Genomic DNA, 19,938 nt, shown 5'->3' with positions numbered 1-19,938 from the left:
GAAGGCCCATTATGAAGGCTATCTTGATATCGTCCCTCCAAAATGCTAAGGAATAATTTAGGCAACAGTTCAGACTCTAAGAGTGAAGACGGCTCGACCTTTTCACAGACTGAACACAATATTGTTGCAGCTTACTTGATTACGGCAGGTATGGATGTTTATTCCATTAACAGTTATTTTGTTTTTGAATAAGTGAAGAAAAGCAGAGGTTTTCAGCATAAGGTAGTAGAAAAAGCATGGGTTCAGAGATAATGTTTCAAGTTCTATATTGTTGGCCAACCTTGACAAGTCACTTATCCATTCTCAGTTGGGGTGCTCATGTGATAAATAAGGATGATAATACTTGCTCTACTTCCTGGCTGTAAAGATCAAAAAGAGAATGTAGGTGAAAGAATAAATGGAAACATTGTTAATGGTGCTTAATATAACAAGTTATTTTGAATTTTGATAGGCAGTGAGAGCCGTGAAATGGGGCTGAGAAAAGTTTTCTATAAAATGAGTAATTATCCATATGTTTGGTTATTACATTGTCAAATTAAGTTTTTATTGGGGAATAGTGTGCACCATGGCAAAGATGTATTTTTCTAGCATTTACTATTCTCATACATACTTTCTGTAGTTTTGTCCTTGGTGGTGGAATCTAGTTAAGATCGAAAGATCCTGGAAAGGAAATTAAAGTCGTAAAAAGAGAGAGCAGAGTGTATTGTCACTGAGGACAGAGTTTGTAAATTGAGCTCATTTTCGAATGCTGTATTGGAAAACTGAGCTTTGGTTTTCATTTTTTAGTATCCTTGTAACAGTGAGCAAGTTTTTTGTTCTTCCATTTTCATATCTGTAAAATGGGGATAAGAATAAGCTACTGTCACAACTGTTTTGAAAAGTAAAATTAAATAATGCACAAATATACCTAAATGATATATACAGTATATGTTGGACAAATGTTTCTTTCTCCCCACATACACACACTCATTGATGCATATATTAGATTAAGATAAAGACTTGTTGGCTGAAAAAAAAGGGGTGAGGAAATTGACAATAGAAGTTCTCTGATTACCTTTTTTATGTATAGGTTGAATTGTGGTATTAACTTTATGCTTAGCAGTCACTTCATTTTCAACTTTATGCTTAGTAATGAGTTTTAGAAGAAACTTTATTATTTTTTGGATTGACATGAAAATTTTCAAATATATTCAAAAATAGAATAAAAACATAACAAATCCTACTGTACCCAGTTTATTCTTTATAATTGCTTAGTTTCCCCATAATTCACAGAGTATTACTTCTGTGATAGAAAATGTGGTTCCTCAGCTAACTTCATTTGAATACCTCTGTATGATAAGCACTGGATAAATTCTGTTTTCTTTTTGGTTTTTGGGGGTTTTTTTGGTGTTGCAACAGAAGGGAGAAAACAATATGCTACTTAAAGAGATCAGCTCCTTATCACAATTACATAGAAGTACTTTGTATACAAACTTTTGGTTTAGTTAGTTTTTGGTAGATGAACAAGAAAAGCTATCTTTTTTGATCTGGTTGCAAAAGAAGCATGCAAATAAATTTTCCTGTTAAGAAAATATTCTTGCTGGTTCTTACCCCTGTAACAGTAACGGTAACAGTAACAGTAATAGTAATCTTACTATGACGACAATGATGACTTCTACTAGAATTACTATTACTACTGCTACTACTACTCCAACCACCACCACCACCACTACTACTGCTGCTACCACTACTAGTGTTATTATTGGAATACTTGGTATATACCAAGCACTATTCTAAATATTTACATGTACAGAATAATTCATCCTTATGCTAATTCAGTGAGCAAATTTTATTTTCCCTGTTTACAGATAGAGTTTAAATAACTTTTCCAACACACACATCTACTAAGTAGCTACGCCAGGATTTGAACTCAGGTATTTCGACTCTAGAACCCTCAGGTATAACCACAAGGATCAGTTTTATCAACACTTGAGTACGTGTTGTTTGTTTGTGTTTTTAGTAGATGAACTGAAGGGAGCATATCTAACTTCTTTATGCTTTTGTTCAAACGTTTATTGTTCTTTGGGCCCCCCAATCTTTCCCTTTAACAAAACTCACTTAAATGTCCAAATCGAAACCAAAACTATGAGGAAAAGAATTTAGTCAAAGCATTTATTTCATTTGTTACTTTTACCACGAGCCTATTTTGATTTTTCATTTTAAATTTAATTTTTAGTTTAATATTTCTCTTAGATTGTAGCTCTTACAAATGTTACCAACTTGAGCACTCTCCCTTTCTCCAGTTAATGCTGGGGAGAAAGAGGGCATGGCGAATTAAGGATCTGAAATAGATTCATTACAGGTGACTTGTAGGATGAAGCGTGAGAGATATTAGGCTGAGAGGATGCCTGTGTACCAGCTAATGAAAGACCTAAGCCGTAAAGGCGATAGGGGAATCACTGAATGACATGATCCAATTTGTATTTTAGAAATGTGCTGTAGTGGTAGCTAAGAGACCAGGTAGGTGGCCCCTGTGTGATTAAGATTAAAAAGACTTCTGAGGAGGAAGTAGTAGCATTTGAGATAGAAATAGACACATTCAAGAGCTAGAAGTTAGAATTGATGGTTGGATGTGGAGACTGGGGGAGAAGGTGAGGGAGCATCAAAGATGACATCTAGGTTTCTCTTTTGGGCCACTGGATAGATGGTGAAGCTATTCATCAAGATGGGAGCACATCTGGGGAAGAACATGTTTGGGTCAAGAGAGAAGATCTCTGGGTTCCGTTTGAGATAAGTCCCGTAGAAAGCTGCGCACATGAGTTTGAATTTTATGAGATTGATCTGGAAAGTAACAGCATATAGCCTTGGATCTGTGTGAAATCACTGAGTGTATATTGAATGTGAAAACAAAGAAGGTCCAGGACAGAAACTTGGACAATGCATATATTTAATAAGGTAGAGATGAAGAAAGAAAGGACAGGAAGAAGATTAAGAAGGATCTGCCAAAGAGATTGGAGGAGAGCCACAGAAGCCAAGGGGAAATTAACTGAACATAGACCTAACTACTAAGTGATCTATTGTCTACTCATTAGAAAACACCCACAGCTAGGAAATAAAGCAGAGTGCTTGAGACAGCTGCAGAGAAAATAGAAAAAGGGCTAAATTGTTTACTTCATTCTCCCTGTTATATCTAAAACCGCCCCCAAAGCACAATTACTTTATTCTGGTTGCATATTTGGTAGGCAACAATTTACTGCACTGTGTTTTTATCTGACTTCTTAAAAATCATCAAATCTGTAACTAGCCCAGAAAGATTCTTCAATTCACTAAACTTTTTGGAGCTACAATACTAGATGCAAAAATATTGAGCCAAAGAATCATCAAATTTGATATCATTGGGCCTTAATTATGCTTGCAGGAATAATAGACCTTAAGCAATATGAGTTTTAGTTGTCCGTTTGTTAAATAAATCTGCTATATGTCATATATACAACATAGAAATGATTAGAAGCCTAAAATCTACACAGGAAGACTAGGCATATATGAATTAAATAATATAGCATCACATAAGATAAAGTATAATATAAACAAGTACTTTGAGAATTTAGAGAAGAGAGGATACTATGCAGAGGACAAGTCTTTGGGGCAGAATTGGCCTTGAACAGAATTTTGAAGGGTAGCATTTGGAAAGGTAGAGGAAAGGAGTAGGGTGTTCCAAGTGGGAGAAATGAAAGTCAAAATTTACCACAAGACTGGTGCATTTGATAAATAATGAGATGGAGGGCTTGTTTGACAAGTGTGAAAATTTGCTTAGAGAGGGTAAAAACAGATTGAGGCAAAGAGCCTGGAATACCAGGCTGGGACATGTGGACTTCATCCCACAGACGTTGGGGTGTACTGGAGGTTTTGAGAAGAGCCTTGGTTAATTCTGTTATAGAAAGTTTATTCTGCCAGCAGCATGCAGGAGGAAAGAACAGGAACCTGGAAGATTAGTATAACAGGATTTTGAATGGAAGTTTTGACCAAGGTGCCAAGATATAATAGAAGTTCTTCCTTAGCTGATACATTTGGGTGTTGGTGCTTGGAAACCTTCCCTCTCTCCGGCAATAGCTGGAGCTGATCACCAGAGTTCTCTTCATGATGGTGAACACTATTCCTTTTGTTCCTTACCCCTCCTTTACCCCCTAGGAATCTGGTAATAGCTCTAGCCTCTCTCAGCTGTTAGGACCTAATATGGCCCACATCTGGCTTATGGGAAATGTGTGCATCCTTTGTTGCATGTAGGGAGTGTTAAACAGGCTAATGTGCACATACAGTCCACTCAACAGTATTTCTTGTTGTAAATGAAAACACTGGCATTCAGATTAAGAAGTTCAGTCATCAGTCTACCTGAATCCAGCCAATTCTGGGGCACCGACAACATTGAGTTTCTGGACCTGCAGGGCTAGGAGTCAGATCCCAGGCTGTGGAGACCTGACTAGGGTGATAAGGCCTATGAGGCTTCTCAGTGGACCTGAAAGCCAGTCCAACTTCCTCTCTGGATAGCCAAACCTTGCAGTGTGCATTCTTCTATAGGGGTGTGTGTGTGGGGGGGGGGGTGGGGTGTGTGTAGTGAAGAATTTAGATTTGAACATGTTGAGTTTCAAGTGATATTGAAACAGTCATATGATCTTACATACTGTAGGTGCTTAGTAAATGTTTAATGGCAATGAATTGTATGAAAAGGGATGTGGGACTGGAGCATATTTCAGGGATGGAAAGTGACAGAAGCACTGTTAGGATAGAATGATAGCTGAGGCTTGAGAAACTATAGAGAAAGGAGAGCCTCAGGCTTCAGGAAGGAGGATGAGAAAATTAAGCTGCCAAAGGAGATTGTATGATCATATGTATATCCTAAAAATCAGTGGTGGTGGTATCATGACATGCAAGGGAATAATATCAAGGACAGAGTGATCAATAGTGATGACATTAACACCAGTCTTTGGTGCTGGTTTATGCAATTGGTAGATTCTTTGTGCTTTAATTTTTATATTTCTATTTTACAAAAGGGCTGTGAAGATATTACAACTAGCTTGAAGAAGAGCTGAAGCTCTTCAAATAAACGAACCAAAATGGATTTGCTATATATATATATATATATATATATATTTTTTTTTTTTTTTTTTTTGCGATACGCGGGCCTCTCACTGTTGTGGCCTCTCCCGTTGTGGAGCACAGGCTCAGCAGCCATGGCTCACGGGCCCAGCCGCTCCGCAGCATGTGGGATCTTCCTGGACCGGGGCACGAACCCGTGTCGCCTGCATCGGCAGGCGGACTCTCAACCACTGCGCCACCAGGGAAGCCCTGGATTTGCTATATTTTTGAAGGAGCTTAAATAGTTAATTTGATTCTACTTTTACACATTCAAATTACACAAAATGTGTGATTTTTTTTGTTTATGTTCTCAGGTATGATAAGTGTTCTCAGCAACATAATAGTTCTGGGCATCTTCGTTAAGTACAAGGAGCTTCGGACACCCACAAATGCAATTATCATTAACTTGGCTGTTACTGATATAGGGGTCAGTAGCATTGGCTACCCCATGTCTGCTGCTTCAGATCTGCATGGAAGTTGGAAGTTTGGATATGCAGGATGTCAGGTATTGGAGATCTTTAGAATCAAAGCAAAATAAAGTAGATTAAGAAAATGTGCATTTAAATGTCTTTAAAAAATCCCAAGGGTTTCAATCAAATAAGATTATGTAGGATAATAGATATAGTGCCCTTAATAAAAATGGCTTCAGGAGTGACCGGGAAATATATTCTTTAAGAAGAGAAATGAAATCAGTCGCCATCATTATATTTTCAAAATTTCCCCAACTCAAAGGAAAAAACTAAACTAACAAAAAATTAGCAGTCAACTAGAGAAGAAAAGTGAACATTTGCATATTCAAATAAAAACTTACATATTGCAAATTCAAAAAGAAATACTCTGCTTTCATTTGAAACAATAAAATATTTAATGACTATGTCATAATATCTAAGTAATGTAGTTAAACTACATGTTGCTGATTTTTTTCTATGGAAAGTTCTCCATGAGAATTGCTGGTGAATATATCTACTATGATTTTTACTGACAAGAAAATAAATTAATATTAATTTGCATTAATGACTTTTGGCCTAATTTTTTTAAACAGTTAACTATTTTAAGCTCTAAAACTATAGAGAATAAAATGAAGAGTAGAGAGTAGTGAATACCCATGTGTGCACCAACCAGTTTTGTCAAATCTTAATGTTTTGCAATATGTGCTTCAGGTTGTTTGGGTTTTTTTTTTTTTTTTTTCTTTTTTTCTTTGGCTGCACCGTGTGGCTTGGCTTGCGGGATCTTAGTTCCCCGACCAGGGATGGAACCTAGGCCCCGTCAGTGAAAGCAGCAAGTCCTAACCACTGGACTGCCAGAGAATTCTCTGTTTCCAATTTTTCTAAACCACAAACAAGGCTTCAATAAATTGTTCTCATACATGTCTTTTTCTGCAATGTGTGAGAGTTTAGATACATTACTAGGAAAGGAATGGTTTGGTTGTAGATAATGTTTATCTTCAATTTTATCAGATATGGACAAATTTCTCTCCAAAATGGTTGTGCCAGTTGCTAGAACTTACATTACTCCACATTTTCCCCAACACTTGGGGTTGTCAGACTTTTGAATTTGTAGCATTTTGATGGATATAAAATAGTATCTTATAATTTGCATTTCTTTCAAGATTTAATGTGATTGTACATCTTATGTCATAAACATGCAGGTTTCCTCTTGTGTGAATAGCCCATTTTTCTGTTTGTCTTTCCCCCTGTTGAATTGTCTATCTTCTGAATAGCAGTCTTTTGTTGGTTATATGCATTGCACTTAATTTATGGTTTGTTTTTGCACTCCACAGAGTATGTATAGAAGTTTTACTTTAAGCCTTAACATTTTAAAAAAAGTTTATTTTAATTAATGAAGTCTCAAAGCATTTTCTGTAAATGCCTTTATTAAACCACTTATAATATGACAATAAATGATATATTTTAAAATTAGTAAAATAAAAAACACTCAGTGTATTTAAAATATATTTTAGCAATGGGGTAAAAGTGTAAATGTCTCTTGGGAGGATGTGTAGAATGGTGGAATCTTTCCAATTTTAATCTTCAGATTTATGCTGGATTGAATATCTTTTTTGGAATGGCAAGTATTGGATTGCTCACAGTTGTGGCTGTGGATCGATACCTGACCATCTGCTCTCCTGATGCAGGTACAGCACTTTTCTCAGCTTTTCAGTGAACCCATTTTTGCCTAAGTACTGCTCGATACACATTCACTTCAAAATGTAAATGTAATGGCTTGCAACACAGTCAGTCATATTTCTCTGATAATCCTTGACTGAAAGTTTCAGTGATTTTCTATTATACCTAGAATAAAACCCAAATTTCATAACACAGCCTCCAAGGTCCCATGCATTCTGGCCCCTGGCTACCTTTCCAGTGTGGTCTGGGGTCCTCTCACTTTGGGGTACTAGCCAAACCCTTTCCCACTTTGGGGTCTTTGTAAATGCTATTTCCCTAGTGTTTCTCCATTTCTATCGTCTGACGGATCATTTTATCATTTAGGTTTCAGCTTAAATGTCATTTTTTTTTCAGAATGTGAATTCATGTAGATAGGCTTTGTGTGAACTAAAGTGCTCTGTGAAGAATCTGTTTGATGACAACTTTGAATAATCAGTTAAAACAAAATGAAGATATGAATCACATCATTGGGAAATGACTTTGATGTTCCATATGTTTGTTAATAGGAAGAAGAATGACCACCAACACTTACATCAGCATGATTCTGGGGGCCTGGTTCAATGGCCTCTTTTGGGCTTTGATGCCTATTGTTGGGTGGGCTAGTTATGCCCCAGATCCTACTGGGGCCACCTGTACCATAAACTGGCGGAAAAATGATGTGTAAGAGACATGTTTACACTTTATAATCAAATGCTTCTAGTGTAGACATTTTCTCACCATTTCGAATTTAAGGTCAGATCAAATGTTTCTCATACAGAGATGACAAAGATCTTCCTTGGTATAGATGATATGATTACGGCAGAGATGAATTGAGAAAAGTGAATTATGCTTATTTGCAAGGAAAGGCCATCCAGCTCCCCTTGTCCCCTGCTCTGTTCCTTCCTCTAACTTCTGGCAGCAAAGGCGAAACAGAGAATCCTTCCAATATCCGCACCTTAGAGGTAGGACCTGATGGGGAAAAGGAGTGTTAGTGGAGCTAGACAGTGTGCAGATCTGACAAAAGTCCAGGCTTTCTTTTCTAGATGATCTGGTGATAAAGCATCTCCTGAGAATTATGCAGCAAAAGCACAGTCGCTGCAAGGATTTGCTTGCTCATCAGTGATGCTTTCCTATATTTACCAGGGAAAAGGGGGTAATTTAGTTTATTAAAAGAAATGAAAGACTATGAAGAAAAGCAAATAGAAAATTTCTAACTGTCAAACTAAATCTAAAACTTTTTAGATTTAGTGCAAGGTCAAAAAATAGATATTTTAGGCTTTACAGGCAAGATTGTCTCCATTGCAACTATTCAACTCTGCCTGTGATTGCAGCCCTAGACTGTATGTAATGAATGTGGTTCCAATAAAATTTTATTTACAAAGACAGGTGACAGGCTGGATTTGGCCCACAGGTCATAGTTTGCCAACCCCTAGTCCAAATGAACTCAAAGTCAAATGCACTTCCTAAGCTATTTAATAATATGATGACTGCTGGACAGTGCCAGTATTATTTCTGATAATTATCCTGTTTCCCTTACTCTGTTTAGTATATTAAATGAGTAGTGATTTAATGTCATGATTTAATTATTTCCTTTTCTTACTTTCAGATCTTTTGTTTCTTACACCATGATGGTTGTTGCAATAAATTTTATTGTGCCCTTGATTATGATGTTTTACTGCTATTACCATGTCACTCGATCCATTAAACATCATGCTACTAGTAACTGCACTGAGTATCTCAACAGAGATTGGTCAGATCAGGTAGATGTAACAAAGGTAAGACATTAAAATCCTTAAAAAGGTTTTGTAATCAAGCTTTTACATGGACATGGTTCCTTGGCCCCTGCAGTCACCTCTCCCCAACTCCCCATTCTTACTCTCTGGCTCTTTTTTCTGGTGTTGGCCTCCGTATTTCTAAATGATGTGCTTATCTGCTGTTTTGGGTAATTTTTTTATTTTTTAAATAAATTTATTTATTTTTGGCTGCTTTGGGTCTTTGTTGCTGCACGTGGGCTTTCTCTAGTTGTGGCGAGCAGGGGCTACTCTTCATTGCGTTGCACTGGCTCCTTATTGCAGTGGCTTCTCTTGCTGCGAGGCATGAGCTCTAGGCGTGCAGGCTCAGTAGTTGCGGCACACGGGCTTAGTTGCTCCGCGGCATGTGGGATCTTCCCGGACCAGGGCTCAAACCCGTGTCCCCTGCATTGGCAGACGGATTCTTAACCACTGCGCCACCAGGGGAGCCCTGTTTTAGGTATTTTTCTTTGCTGTTACTCCTTGATTTCCTACTATAGACAAAGAAAATTTTTCTTATACCACCAACCTTTCCTGCTCCTCCCCACCAACGTTTATCTCTCATCTTATCAGTAAAATGTTAATATTTGGTTAGATGAAGAGCCAATTTTACATTATTGTGATTATCTAAATTTTATTTATTGAAAATCTCTGTAAGACTCTATGATTTATATTTCTTTTTTTATACAACTTTTCCCCCTTTGGAGTTAACAATTCATTCCTTTTCTCTTTCTCTTCCTCCATTCATCTCTCTCCCCTTCTCTTCTCTCCCTCCCTCTCTCTCTCTGTAGCTTTGTTTGCTAACTCTTCTGTGTACCTGTCACTAATTCATCTCTAAACTCTCCACCAGAAGCTTCAGTCTCCTCTTAGTATTTTCAAATACATCAGAGACTAGGTCAACTTTATCCTTTTCTTGGCACTACCCTCCTGACACCCGCCAGATCTCTTGCCCTAGTCTACACTGGCTGTTTTTTAGGATGACTACCTAGGTAGTCAACATCCCCACAGCTGGGAATGCCTTTGGCCTGTCTCGTAGGTCAGATCGCCCGTTTTCTGGATTGCATGTCTTCCCCTTTTTTTTTTTGGTTAACTCCTTCACATTTGGTGTAACACATTCTCTAAGGAAGTCAAATTTTTAAGATTTTGCATGCCTGAAAATGTCTTAATTCTACGATCATGTTTGACCGATTGTTTGCTTGGTACAGAATTCTAAGTAGAAAAATGACTTTCAAAGAATTTTGAAGGCATTACTCTATGTAGTTTCTCGGCTTCAGGTGTCACTATTGAGAAGGCTTACAGCATTCTGGTGATCTGCGTTCTCTCTGGAAGCTTGTGATTTTCTCTGTCTCCAGTTTTCTGAAATGTCATGCCGATATGCCTTGGTGTGGCTCTTTATTCACCCACATGCTGGGTACTGGGTGAATGCTTTCTATGTCGAGACTCAGGTCTTCCCTTCTGGGAGTTTCCTTGTATTATTTCTCTGGTGAGTTTCACCTCCCATTTTGTTTTCTCTGTTCTCTTTCTGGAACTCTTTTTATTTGAGTATTTAATCTCCTGGATTTTTCTTTTAATTTTCTTAAATATTCTCTCCTGCATTATTTCTGTTTTTTGTTTTGTTTTTATTTATTTATTTATTTTTGGCTATGTTGGGTCTTCATTGCTGAGCATGGGCTTTCTCTAGTTGTGGTGAGCAGGGGTTACTCTTTGTTGTGGTGTGCAGGCTTCTCATTGCAGTGGCTTCTCTTGTTGCAGAGCACGGGCTCTAGGCGTGCGGGCTTCAGTAGTTGTGGTGCACGGGCTTAGTTGCTCTGCGGTATGTGGGATCTTCCCGGAGCAGGGCTCGAACCCATGTCCTGTGCATTGGCAGGCGGATTCTTAACCACTGCACCACCAGGGAAGTCCCCTGTTTGTTTGTTTTTGTTTCTACTTTCTTCTTTAAAAAAAAAATTTTTTTTTGATGTGGACCATTTTTAAAGTCTTTATTGAATTTGTTACAATATTCCTTCTGTTTTATGTTTTGGTTTTTTGGCCGGGAGGCCTGTGGGATCTTAGCTCCCCAAATAGTGATCGAACCCACACCCCCTGCATTGGAAGGCAAAGTCTGAACCACTAGACCACCAGGGAAGTCCCTGTTTCTACTTTCTGAGAGATTTCCTGAACCATGTCCAGGACTGGGATTGGGTGAGGAGAGTGAGGCTCAAGCCTGGGGTGCAAAATTTAAGCAGGTGCCAAAAAGCTCAGTAATCAAAAAATCAAGTAGTTAGTGCAGTATTTTAAAAAATCAAAATTTATGTAGAAAATCCACATTGAACAAAATATAAAATATTAAATAAAGACAGGATCTGACCCTGCACTTGCACAGTTCACCTTATTTACCTCACCCTTACCCTGGCTGACCATACATTTCAACCTTCCTATTGCATTTTAAAAATTCTGCTTTCACTTTTATAGATGAGATGGAAGCATTATTTTATACTCTGTACTTCTTTTTAATAGTGTCCTGTCCTTGTTTAATGAATGTGTATCTTCTCTCATTTCTGTGATGATATTATGTGTATATTTACATTTTCCTTCTGTTCATCACATATTTTTTTTTCCCGAGTTCCTGCACTGTTTTGGTCTCTGCCTGTCAGTTTGCGTGTTTCCTCAATGTCTGGTGATCAGTGACTGTCCCTGCATATTTAAGAGTGATGCGCTAAAAAGTTGATTGTGAGCTCTTGCTGTGCTCTTTCACTGGGGTATGTCTTTGGAGAGGGGGGGTTCTAATGATCTGTACCTCTGGGTATTTTCTTCTGGGCTGGTCAGTTTCCAAGGAGAGAAGATTCTTTCACCTTTCTGGGTAGGCGGTACAAGTCTGTGTACCCACATTCTCATGGCTCAGTGCAGGGAAGGGACAGCGTGCAGCCCCCCTCTTTTCAGGACAGTACGCCAGCTCTCAGCTGAGCCCAGTGTCCCCCAGTCCCAAGTTTCCCTGCTTTACCTTCTCTTACACTGACCCTTGGGATTCTTCTGGGGAGAGGGGGCTGTTTCCTAGCTGAATAGAGAGGGGATTCAGAAGTCTAACTGCTGCTTTTTGCAGATTTTAATGAGTTTTTGTGTTTTAGGTTCCAAGTGCAGCCCTACATTCAGAATGGTCACCTCCAATTCCTGAGACTTTCTGTAGTTCTGTGGAGTGGATTCATCTGTACCTGATTTTCCCTCATTCCTGGCTCTTTAAAATTAAAAAAAAATTGTTTTTAAATCATTCTCAGGTCTGATAAGTAATATGCCACTTGTCTAATGGTTATTCAATTTTAACTTTTACAAAGCTGTCTAATCTGTGGTTCTCAGACCTTATGTGTTTATGTCTTTTTAAACCTTTTCTATTGTTTTAGTGGACAATCAGGAGGGAGCAATGTACAATTATAATTTTTCATTCAAACAAAATGTAAGGGTAACTCCTTTACAAAATTATCTGCACTGTACGTATTATATGTGATTTATTATATACCAAGCTCAAATGGCCTGTATGAGAATTCACTGAACTCAATAGAGGACTTTTTTTTTTTTTCCACATTGAGTTTAGAAAGTTAGAAAGTTGTTTTTTAGATTAGCAGATGAGAGTGAGGAAAAGAAAGCGCAACACCAGCAGTCCCTAGCACAGTTACTCCAAGTGGGCTAGGAGTGGGCCCTTCTGCCTGTCATCCAAGCCAGCTTTTGTATTCTCCCCAGCTCACCAAAGGAAAGTGGGCATTCTTTACATTCGTGCACCAGTATATCCATCTCACAAGCTCTTGTTATCATAGATGACCTCAGGCACATTAGCAAAGTATTAGGGGAAAAATTCAGTTTTTCCTCTGTGTCTTCAACAACATAAATTTATTCAAGTTCCAATCCAGGTAATTTTTCATGCAGTTTAAGGTATATTAGTTATTTTGATATTTTAGATATTGGGTTTGGCGAATATTGATTTCTTTTACAGATGTCTGTGATAATGATACTCATGTTTCTGGTGGCGTGGTCCCCTTATTCCATCGTGTGCTTATGGGCTTCTTTTGGTGACCCAAAGAAGATTCCTCCCTCAGTGGCCATCCTAGCTCCACTGTTTGCAAAATCTTCTACATTCTACAATCCCTGTATTTATGTGATTGCTAATAAAAAGTAAGTTATGTCTAAAATGCTTCTCAACTAAAATAAGCATATACAGAAAGAATGTTACAAAGGCAATGGATAATGTTCTAAAACTTTTGGGGAGGTAAGTGACAGAAACTCACTTCAGATGAATGTAAAAGTTATTTGGTTCATGCAACTTGAGAAACATTTAGGACCTTAAATGTCTAGGCCTCCAGTTCTGTGACAGGCTCTTCCCACACAGAGGTGAGATAATCACGAGTAACTCAAGACCCAAGTTCCACAAGCTAAGTATCCCCAAATGTGAATTTCGTCTCACATGGCTTTCTGGCAGAAGCGGCCCTGGATGGTCATTGGTGAGCTCAGCTTGGATCACATGGTTACTCCGTTTAAAATACGTGGAATTGGTTTTACAAAGAAGAGAGTAGTTCTATTACTGGAAAATGGACAAAGCAAGGCCAGTTAGACTCCCTAAGTGGGTAGCATAGTTGTATATTTACTAGGAGGAAGACATATCATTCAAACGCAAGGAAAAATTCAGTGCTAACATAAAGGGCTTCAGGAGTGTGTAGTCACTCAGGATAGTTGAGAATCTTCCCCTTCTCCCTTTGTTGAGCCTCTGAGCAAGGATTTCTTTCCTGCCTCCTCAGTGAAGCTTAGACTACTTCATTTCCTGTTACTGCTTAAAGATGTAACAGTAGATGAACCAATCTACAGTAGATTGGGATGAACCAATCTACTGTGCTTAAATATTTGACCAGAAAAGTCTCAGTAGAGGTGAAGTAATTTGATCCTGGAATGCCAGTGCTGCTTCTATTACACTTATGTATTTATGCACATGTTAGGAAAGCAACTTTAGCCACAGATATATGAAGAAACATAAAAACTTTTAAGAAGCAGACTGCATAAGAAGCGTAAAGAACACATTTTAAATTCAGAGTCTCTTGGTAGTTCTTTAGGAAAGGTCAGGCATTCTCAAGCTCCTCTTAATTTAAACTGGCCTTTGCTCAGAAGAACAAATGCATGAAATACACATCCTTAGTTCAATTAACTAATTCCTTGCAAATGATGTTAGATGCACCCTCTTAGACATTAGTGGTTTTTATTAAGTGTCTTCAATGTTAATAGTCAGTGGGGTACAAATGGTCTTTAACTGTGTCATACACTTGATACAGTGACCAAGGGTCTCAACAGCAGATGTTAAAGCTGGAAGCAGAAATTTATCTGGAGATGCCAGTTGGTAGTAGTGGCATCTTAGCCATGTTTGAGAGTACTCTAAAAGTGCCAGGTCCTCATGGGTAATGCCAGATTTTCCCTTTTTTATTGTAGGTTCCGGAGGGCAATGCTTGCCATGTTCAAATGTCAGACTCACCAAGCAATGCCCGTGGAGAGTATCTTACCAATGGATGTACCCCAAAACCCACTGACTTCTGGAAAAGTCTGAAATAAGAGGAAAGCACACATTATCAAAACATTTGCTTTACTTTTTTTTTCAATGATTTAATTTTGCTTAAAATCTGAGCACATTTCAATCAAATGCAGACATAGAGGATTGTCCTAATAGACTGTAGATTTCTCACGTGTAGTTCATAAGTTCTGTTGGTGCACTGGCCACTGTAGGGAATGTTTCATTTTTCCTTATATGTAAACTTATTGCTTATCTCATTTGGTGAATAGAAGCACGTGAGATTAAGGCCTCTTCTCTTTCTCCCTATCATGGCATGTATTACGCTGTACCTGGTATCTTGCCTGGTCCCTCCATTAGATCAGAAGCAACTGCTATTTTAATGTTAGAATAAATTAATAATAATAATAAGTAATAGTCTTTAATAAATAATTACTGAAATAAGTTGTTGGATGTTCCCAGCTAGAATGGAAAACATATTTAGCACTTCACAATTTAAAAAATTTAATGCAATTATTTATTAACAGTCTACTTAATAAAAATGATCAAATGAATATTAAGCACTATTGCTTTTAAATCACATCAGTCAATGCACATATATATTTTATATAGCAATTTATAATCTGTGCATACTATTATGTGTTCTGCATTTTTAATTACTGTTTTCATGTGTATGTATTTCCATATATTTGGCACTAGAATTAAGTTTAATCAGAGTGAAGGTTTTTGTATGTTTGTGGTTTTTTTCCCTATCTTTTGTTTTATTGATGAAAAAATTAATCAATAGTCAGTGTAAGAAAGAAATGAAAAATTTTACTTGACCCAACCTCAAGACCATATCCCAAGAGACAGTCTTTCAGAAAGTTCTGTGGACTGTTCCAAAGAGGTAAGATGGGAGGCCAGTGTATACTGCAATCAAGTACACATCTCGGTAGAAGGTTACTGCTATATGCAAGGAATAGATATCTTAGTTAATGTTTTTAGTGCTTTTCTAAGTTTGGGAAGATGCAAAACACTGGGTTCATAAAATTTTCTCCTGAAAATATCTAACTATGAGGGCTGGTTCAGCTAGTTTTCCCAGAGAACAAAGTGCCTCATCCTGATCTTCACCCTGAATTCCTTTCAGGGTGTATTGTAGGTCCATGACTGCAGTGCCTAATGACTTGATTCTTGTAGAACTGGATAGTGGGCAATATCTTTATTTTATAATCCCCTCCTTTTTGGTCATGATTTTGACCAAGGTTTGAGAGGCATTTCGTGACCAATTTGTCCCACAGTGCTAGGAATGCTCATTCTCAGTTCAAGCGAGGATTTTGTTGATAGGCCACTCAGTGTGCTATTACTGGACTAGGCCCTGTTAGCAGTAGCCAAAGCCTCTGGACCGCCTGTCTTACTAGTCTGCTATGGTCCAGGAACTGATTCCTTCTTGTTGCTTCTTCCCATATCTAGAGTTACACTGTTACAGTCATTGATCGTATCGTAGAACTATATATTTAGTCAATCGTTTTAAGTTGTCTAGTCATAATTATTTTTATCAAAGGTTCAGTCACACATTTAGTAATGCAAGAAACAATAATCTTATAAAATAGGCTGAATAATGAAAGGACGCTCAACATCATTAATCATTAGAGAAATGCAAATCAAAACTACAATGAGGTATCACCTCACACCAGTCAGAATGGCCATCATCAAAATATCTACAAACAATAAATGCTGGAAAGGGTGTGGAGAAAAGGGAACCCTCATGCACTGTTGGTGGGAATGTTAATTGATACAGCCACTATGGAGAACAGTATGGAGGTTCCTTAAAAAACTAAAAATAGTGTGATGAATTGGGAGATTGGGATTGACATATATACACTAATATGTATAAAATGGATAACTAATAAGAACCTGCTGTATAAAAAAATAAATTCAAAAAAACCCAAAAACTAAAACTAAAAATAGAACTACCATACGACCCAGCCAGCCCACTACTGGGCATATACACTGAGAAAACCATAATTCAAAAAGAGTCATATACCACAATGTTCATTGCAGCACTATTTACAATAGCTAGGACATGGAAGCAACCTAAGTGTCCATCAACAGATGAATGGATAAAGAAGATGTGGCACATATATACGATGGAATATTACTCAGCCATAAAAAGAAACAAAATTGAGTTATTTGTAGTGAGGTGGATGGACCTAGAGTCTGTCATACAGAGTGAAGTAAGTCAGAAAGAGAAAAACAAATACTGTATACTAACATATATGGAATCTAAAAAAAAAAAAAAAGGTTCTGAAGAACCTAGGGGCAGGACAGGAATAAAGACGCAGAGGTAGAGAATGGAATTGAGGACACGGGGGTGGGGAGGGTAAGCTGGGACGAAGTGAGAGAGTGGCATGGACATATATACACTACCAAATGTAAAATAGCTAGCTAGTGGGAAGCAGCCTCATAGCACAGGGAGATCAGCTCGGTGCTCTGTGACCACCTAGAGGGTTGGGATAGGGAGGGTGGGAGGGAGATGCAAGAGGGAGGGGATATGGGGATAGAAGTATACGTATAGCTGGTTCACTTTGTTATACAGCAGAAACTAACAGAACAATGTAAAGCAATTATACTCCAATAAAGATGTTAAAAAAATAGGCTGAATATAAGTAATATAGCTAGTAACATTAATAAGGTCATAAGTAAGTATTTAAGCTAAGAACTTCCACTAGGTGCCACCCAGTGTATCCCCAGGTCACCTGACCCAGTCTGCTCTGTACTAATCGTGGACCAATAGTGGACATTTAAATTGCTTCCAATTCTTAGGTTTATGGATGAACCACTGGGAATATTTTAGTATAAATACTTTTTTTTAGGGGGTGGGATTATTCTGTTTGAGTGTTTCCTCAGGCTGGAATTACTAGATAAAAATATAGAAACAGTATAATTGTTGCTAGCTTGCTCTCTGGAAGGATTGAACTAATTTGCATTGCCACTGTCAGTGAATGAGTTCATTTTCCCCATCATATTCCTGCTAATAGTGCTGTATCAGTTTTTTTAAACTATAAGCTATATATTATAACAAATGCATTTTATTTCACATTTCCTTAACTTCTAGTGAGGCTGTGTGTCTTTGCATATTGTATTTTCTTATTTTTATTTTATTTTATTTTTAAATTTGTCTCTTTAGCACCTTTGGCTGCATATAAAGGAAAATAAGGGCATTAGTCCTATATATATACAACTGTCTCTATATATTTGGAATCGTAAACTGCCCTAATAATCTCTTAATTTATTTCCCCATCCTCTGCCTTTCTCCACTGCAATCAATGCATCAAGTTTATAACTAGAATAACTTTTTAAAAATAAAGTTCCAATCCCCCAAATCTTCAGCTCAAAAAATCTTCAATCACCTGCCAAGTAAGTATAAATCTGTCAGTTGGACCTTCATGACCCTCTTCAACATGGTCCCACAGGGACTTTTCAGGCTTTTGTCTTTCCCCTTGGCCAAATCAAATGTTTAGTGTTCCCAGAGAGTGCTGAGTGTCTTTGTGCCACTAGCTCTTTGCTCGTCCTATCCTCTGTAGCTGAGCCATTCACAGAGAAAACACAGTGAGGGTCTGAGCCCAAAGCCACAGAACCAGTATATGGCAGGGACAATATATGTAATGTTGTTTAGAAATTGTTTCAGAGTTCCAATTTGCGAAGGCTTGGACTCATTTCCAGCAATAATCAAGGGACAACTTTGCTTCAAGCATAAAGAACTTCAACATTGTAATTATATTTTAATACCACATTATATTTTAATACCACATCAGTCAATTAATTTGCTTATATGAAAAGACTGGGAAGACCCAGCTTTGGTTACGTATCTCCCTCTAACCTCTTAGTTATTAATTTCTGATGTTTTTAAGCAGCTTTTCTATACTCTGTTTAACATATTTTGCTTCTATGTAGATCATAACATTCATGAAATTAATAATTAAGAAACCATTTTGGTCATTTGGTGATCAGAGCCCTATCCACCTCTCTGCCATTCCTTTCTCCTCCCCTGCTTGCAAATGCACTTAGGGACACTACTAATCAACTGTGTCTCCATGCTGGGAAAACTTGGGGTTGCTTTTAAATCCCTTCTTCTCCTTCATCCCTTCATCTAGGCAGGCATTTTCCCCTCCTAGGCATTTCCGGAGGTTGCATTATCTTAGCTATGACCAACAGGGCAGTCCAGGTTGCAGGCTTGTGGCTGCTCACCTAGGCTATAACCACAGCCTCCTTCCCTCCTTGCTTTGCTCTATTTAAGCCTTTCCTCCACACAGACACCAGAGAAATCTTATCTAAAATAGTAGTGTGCTGTGCCACTCCCTGGCTTAACTTTTGCTGCCGCCTGTTGCCTACTGGCTGAGTGCAAGCTCCTTGACAGGGCATCTGAAACCTTTCATGACTTCATCTTTGCCCACCTCTCCAGCTTTATCTCCTCCCCTCTTTTTAAACCTCCTGCCTCAAATCATATGCTGGAACAACCTGAAATGCTTGTATTTCTCTAAGGACCACATGCTGTTTATTGCTTCCATCCCTTTGTTCCTTTTGTTATTCTGCTTGCAATGCCTCTTTCCTGATTTTCCACTTAATACATTAGTATGCATCCTATAGGGGCAGCTCAGGTACACCCTCCCTAGGAAGCCTTTCCCTACCAATACTGTTGGTCTGGTGTTCTCTTGTGCTTCTTCACAAGTGTACTCTGTGCCTCTCTTTATCATGTGGGTTCCTTTTACGTAGTGATCATGTCTTATTCATCTATGGACCCCTAGGACTTAGCTCAGTGCTTGGTACAGAGTAAATGCTCAGTAAATACCAGATGAATAAATGAATTGTGCATATTCTGAAAATCCACAGTATTTTATTTTGAGAAAATTCTTTTGACACTATTGTTTCTATATGTATCCTATTAGTTTTAAATAGTATTTTCCATAATCTTATATTTATAGAATTAATTTCCTTTTGAAAAAGTATTTTGGTTTAAAGGGGATGAAAAGAACCACCCCAAAAGAAAGTTAAATGCCCTATATATTTATTGCCTAAATCCTTGATTGACCCTGTGGATTCTCTATGTTATGTGTATGGAAGTAGTTTTTTAAATATTTAATTTTTATTTTCTGATAGAGCCTACTATATGCTAAACACAGGACGGTTAAGCTTCAGATAAGGTTTGATTGCCCATAACTTGGGAAATTAACTTGGAATAAAATATATTCTTGAAAAAAGATAATGGCTTCACTAAAAAAATAAATGTGTTGGGATGAGCCTGCACTACACAGAAATGACCTGGGAGAACTGCACGCTGCACTGTCACCACAGTCTTAGTGCTGCCATGACAGTGATGGATTGAAGCATTTTGCCTAAA

General features: G+C 37.9%; 1 protein-coding gene across 1 annotated transcript; it reads left to right on the top strand.

The window, feature by feature from the left end:
• Nucleotides 1–14,600, top strand: RRH (retinal pigment epithelium-derived rhodopsin homolog; the record flags this gene model as incomplete). Its single annotated transcript, XM_082605159.1, has 7 exons — nt 1–148; nt 5,427–5,617; nt 7,147–7,246; nt 7,784–7,937; nt 8,863–9,031; nt 13,008–13,186; nt 14,486–14,600. Exons 1-7 carry the CDS (start codon nt 43–45, stop codon nt 14,598–14,600), a joined length of 1,014 nt encoding a protein of 337 aa, XP_082461285.1. The 5' UTR covers nt 1–42.
• Nucleotides 14,601–19,938: the final 5,338 nt, after the last annotated feature.

The sequence above is a fragment of the Mesoplodon mirus genome, assembly GCF_964341445.2.
Source record: "Mesoplodon mirus genome assembly, chromosome: 2".
In the NCBI taxonomy this organism is placed as follows: Eukaryota; Metazoa; Chordata; class Mammalia; order Artiodactyla; family Ziphiidae; genus Mesoplodon; species Mesoplodon mirus.
Note: the sequence above shows the minus strand (reverse complement) of the source record. Positions and strands in the feature narration are given on the sequence as shown.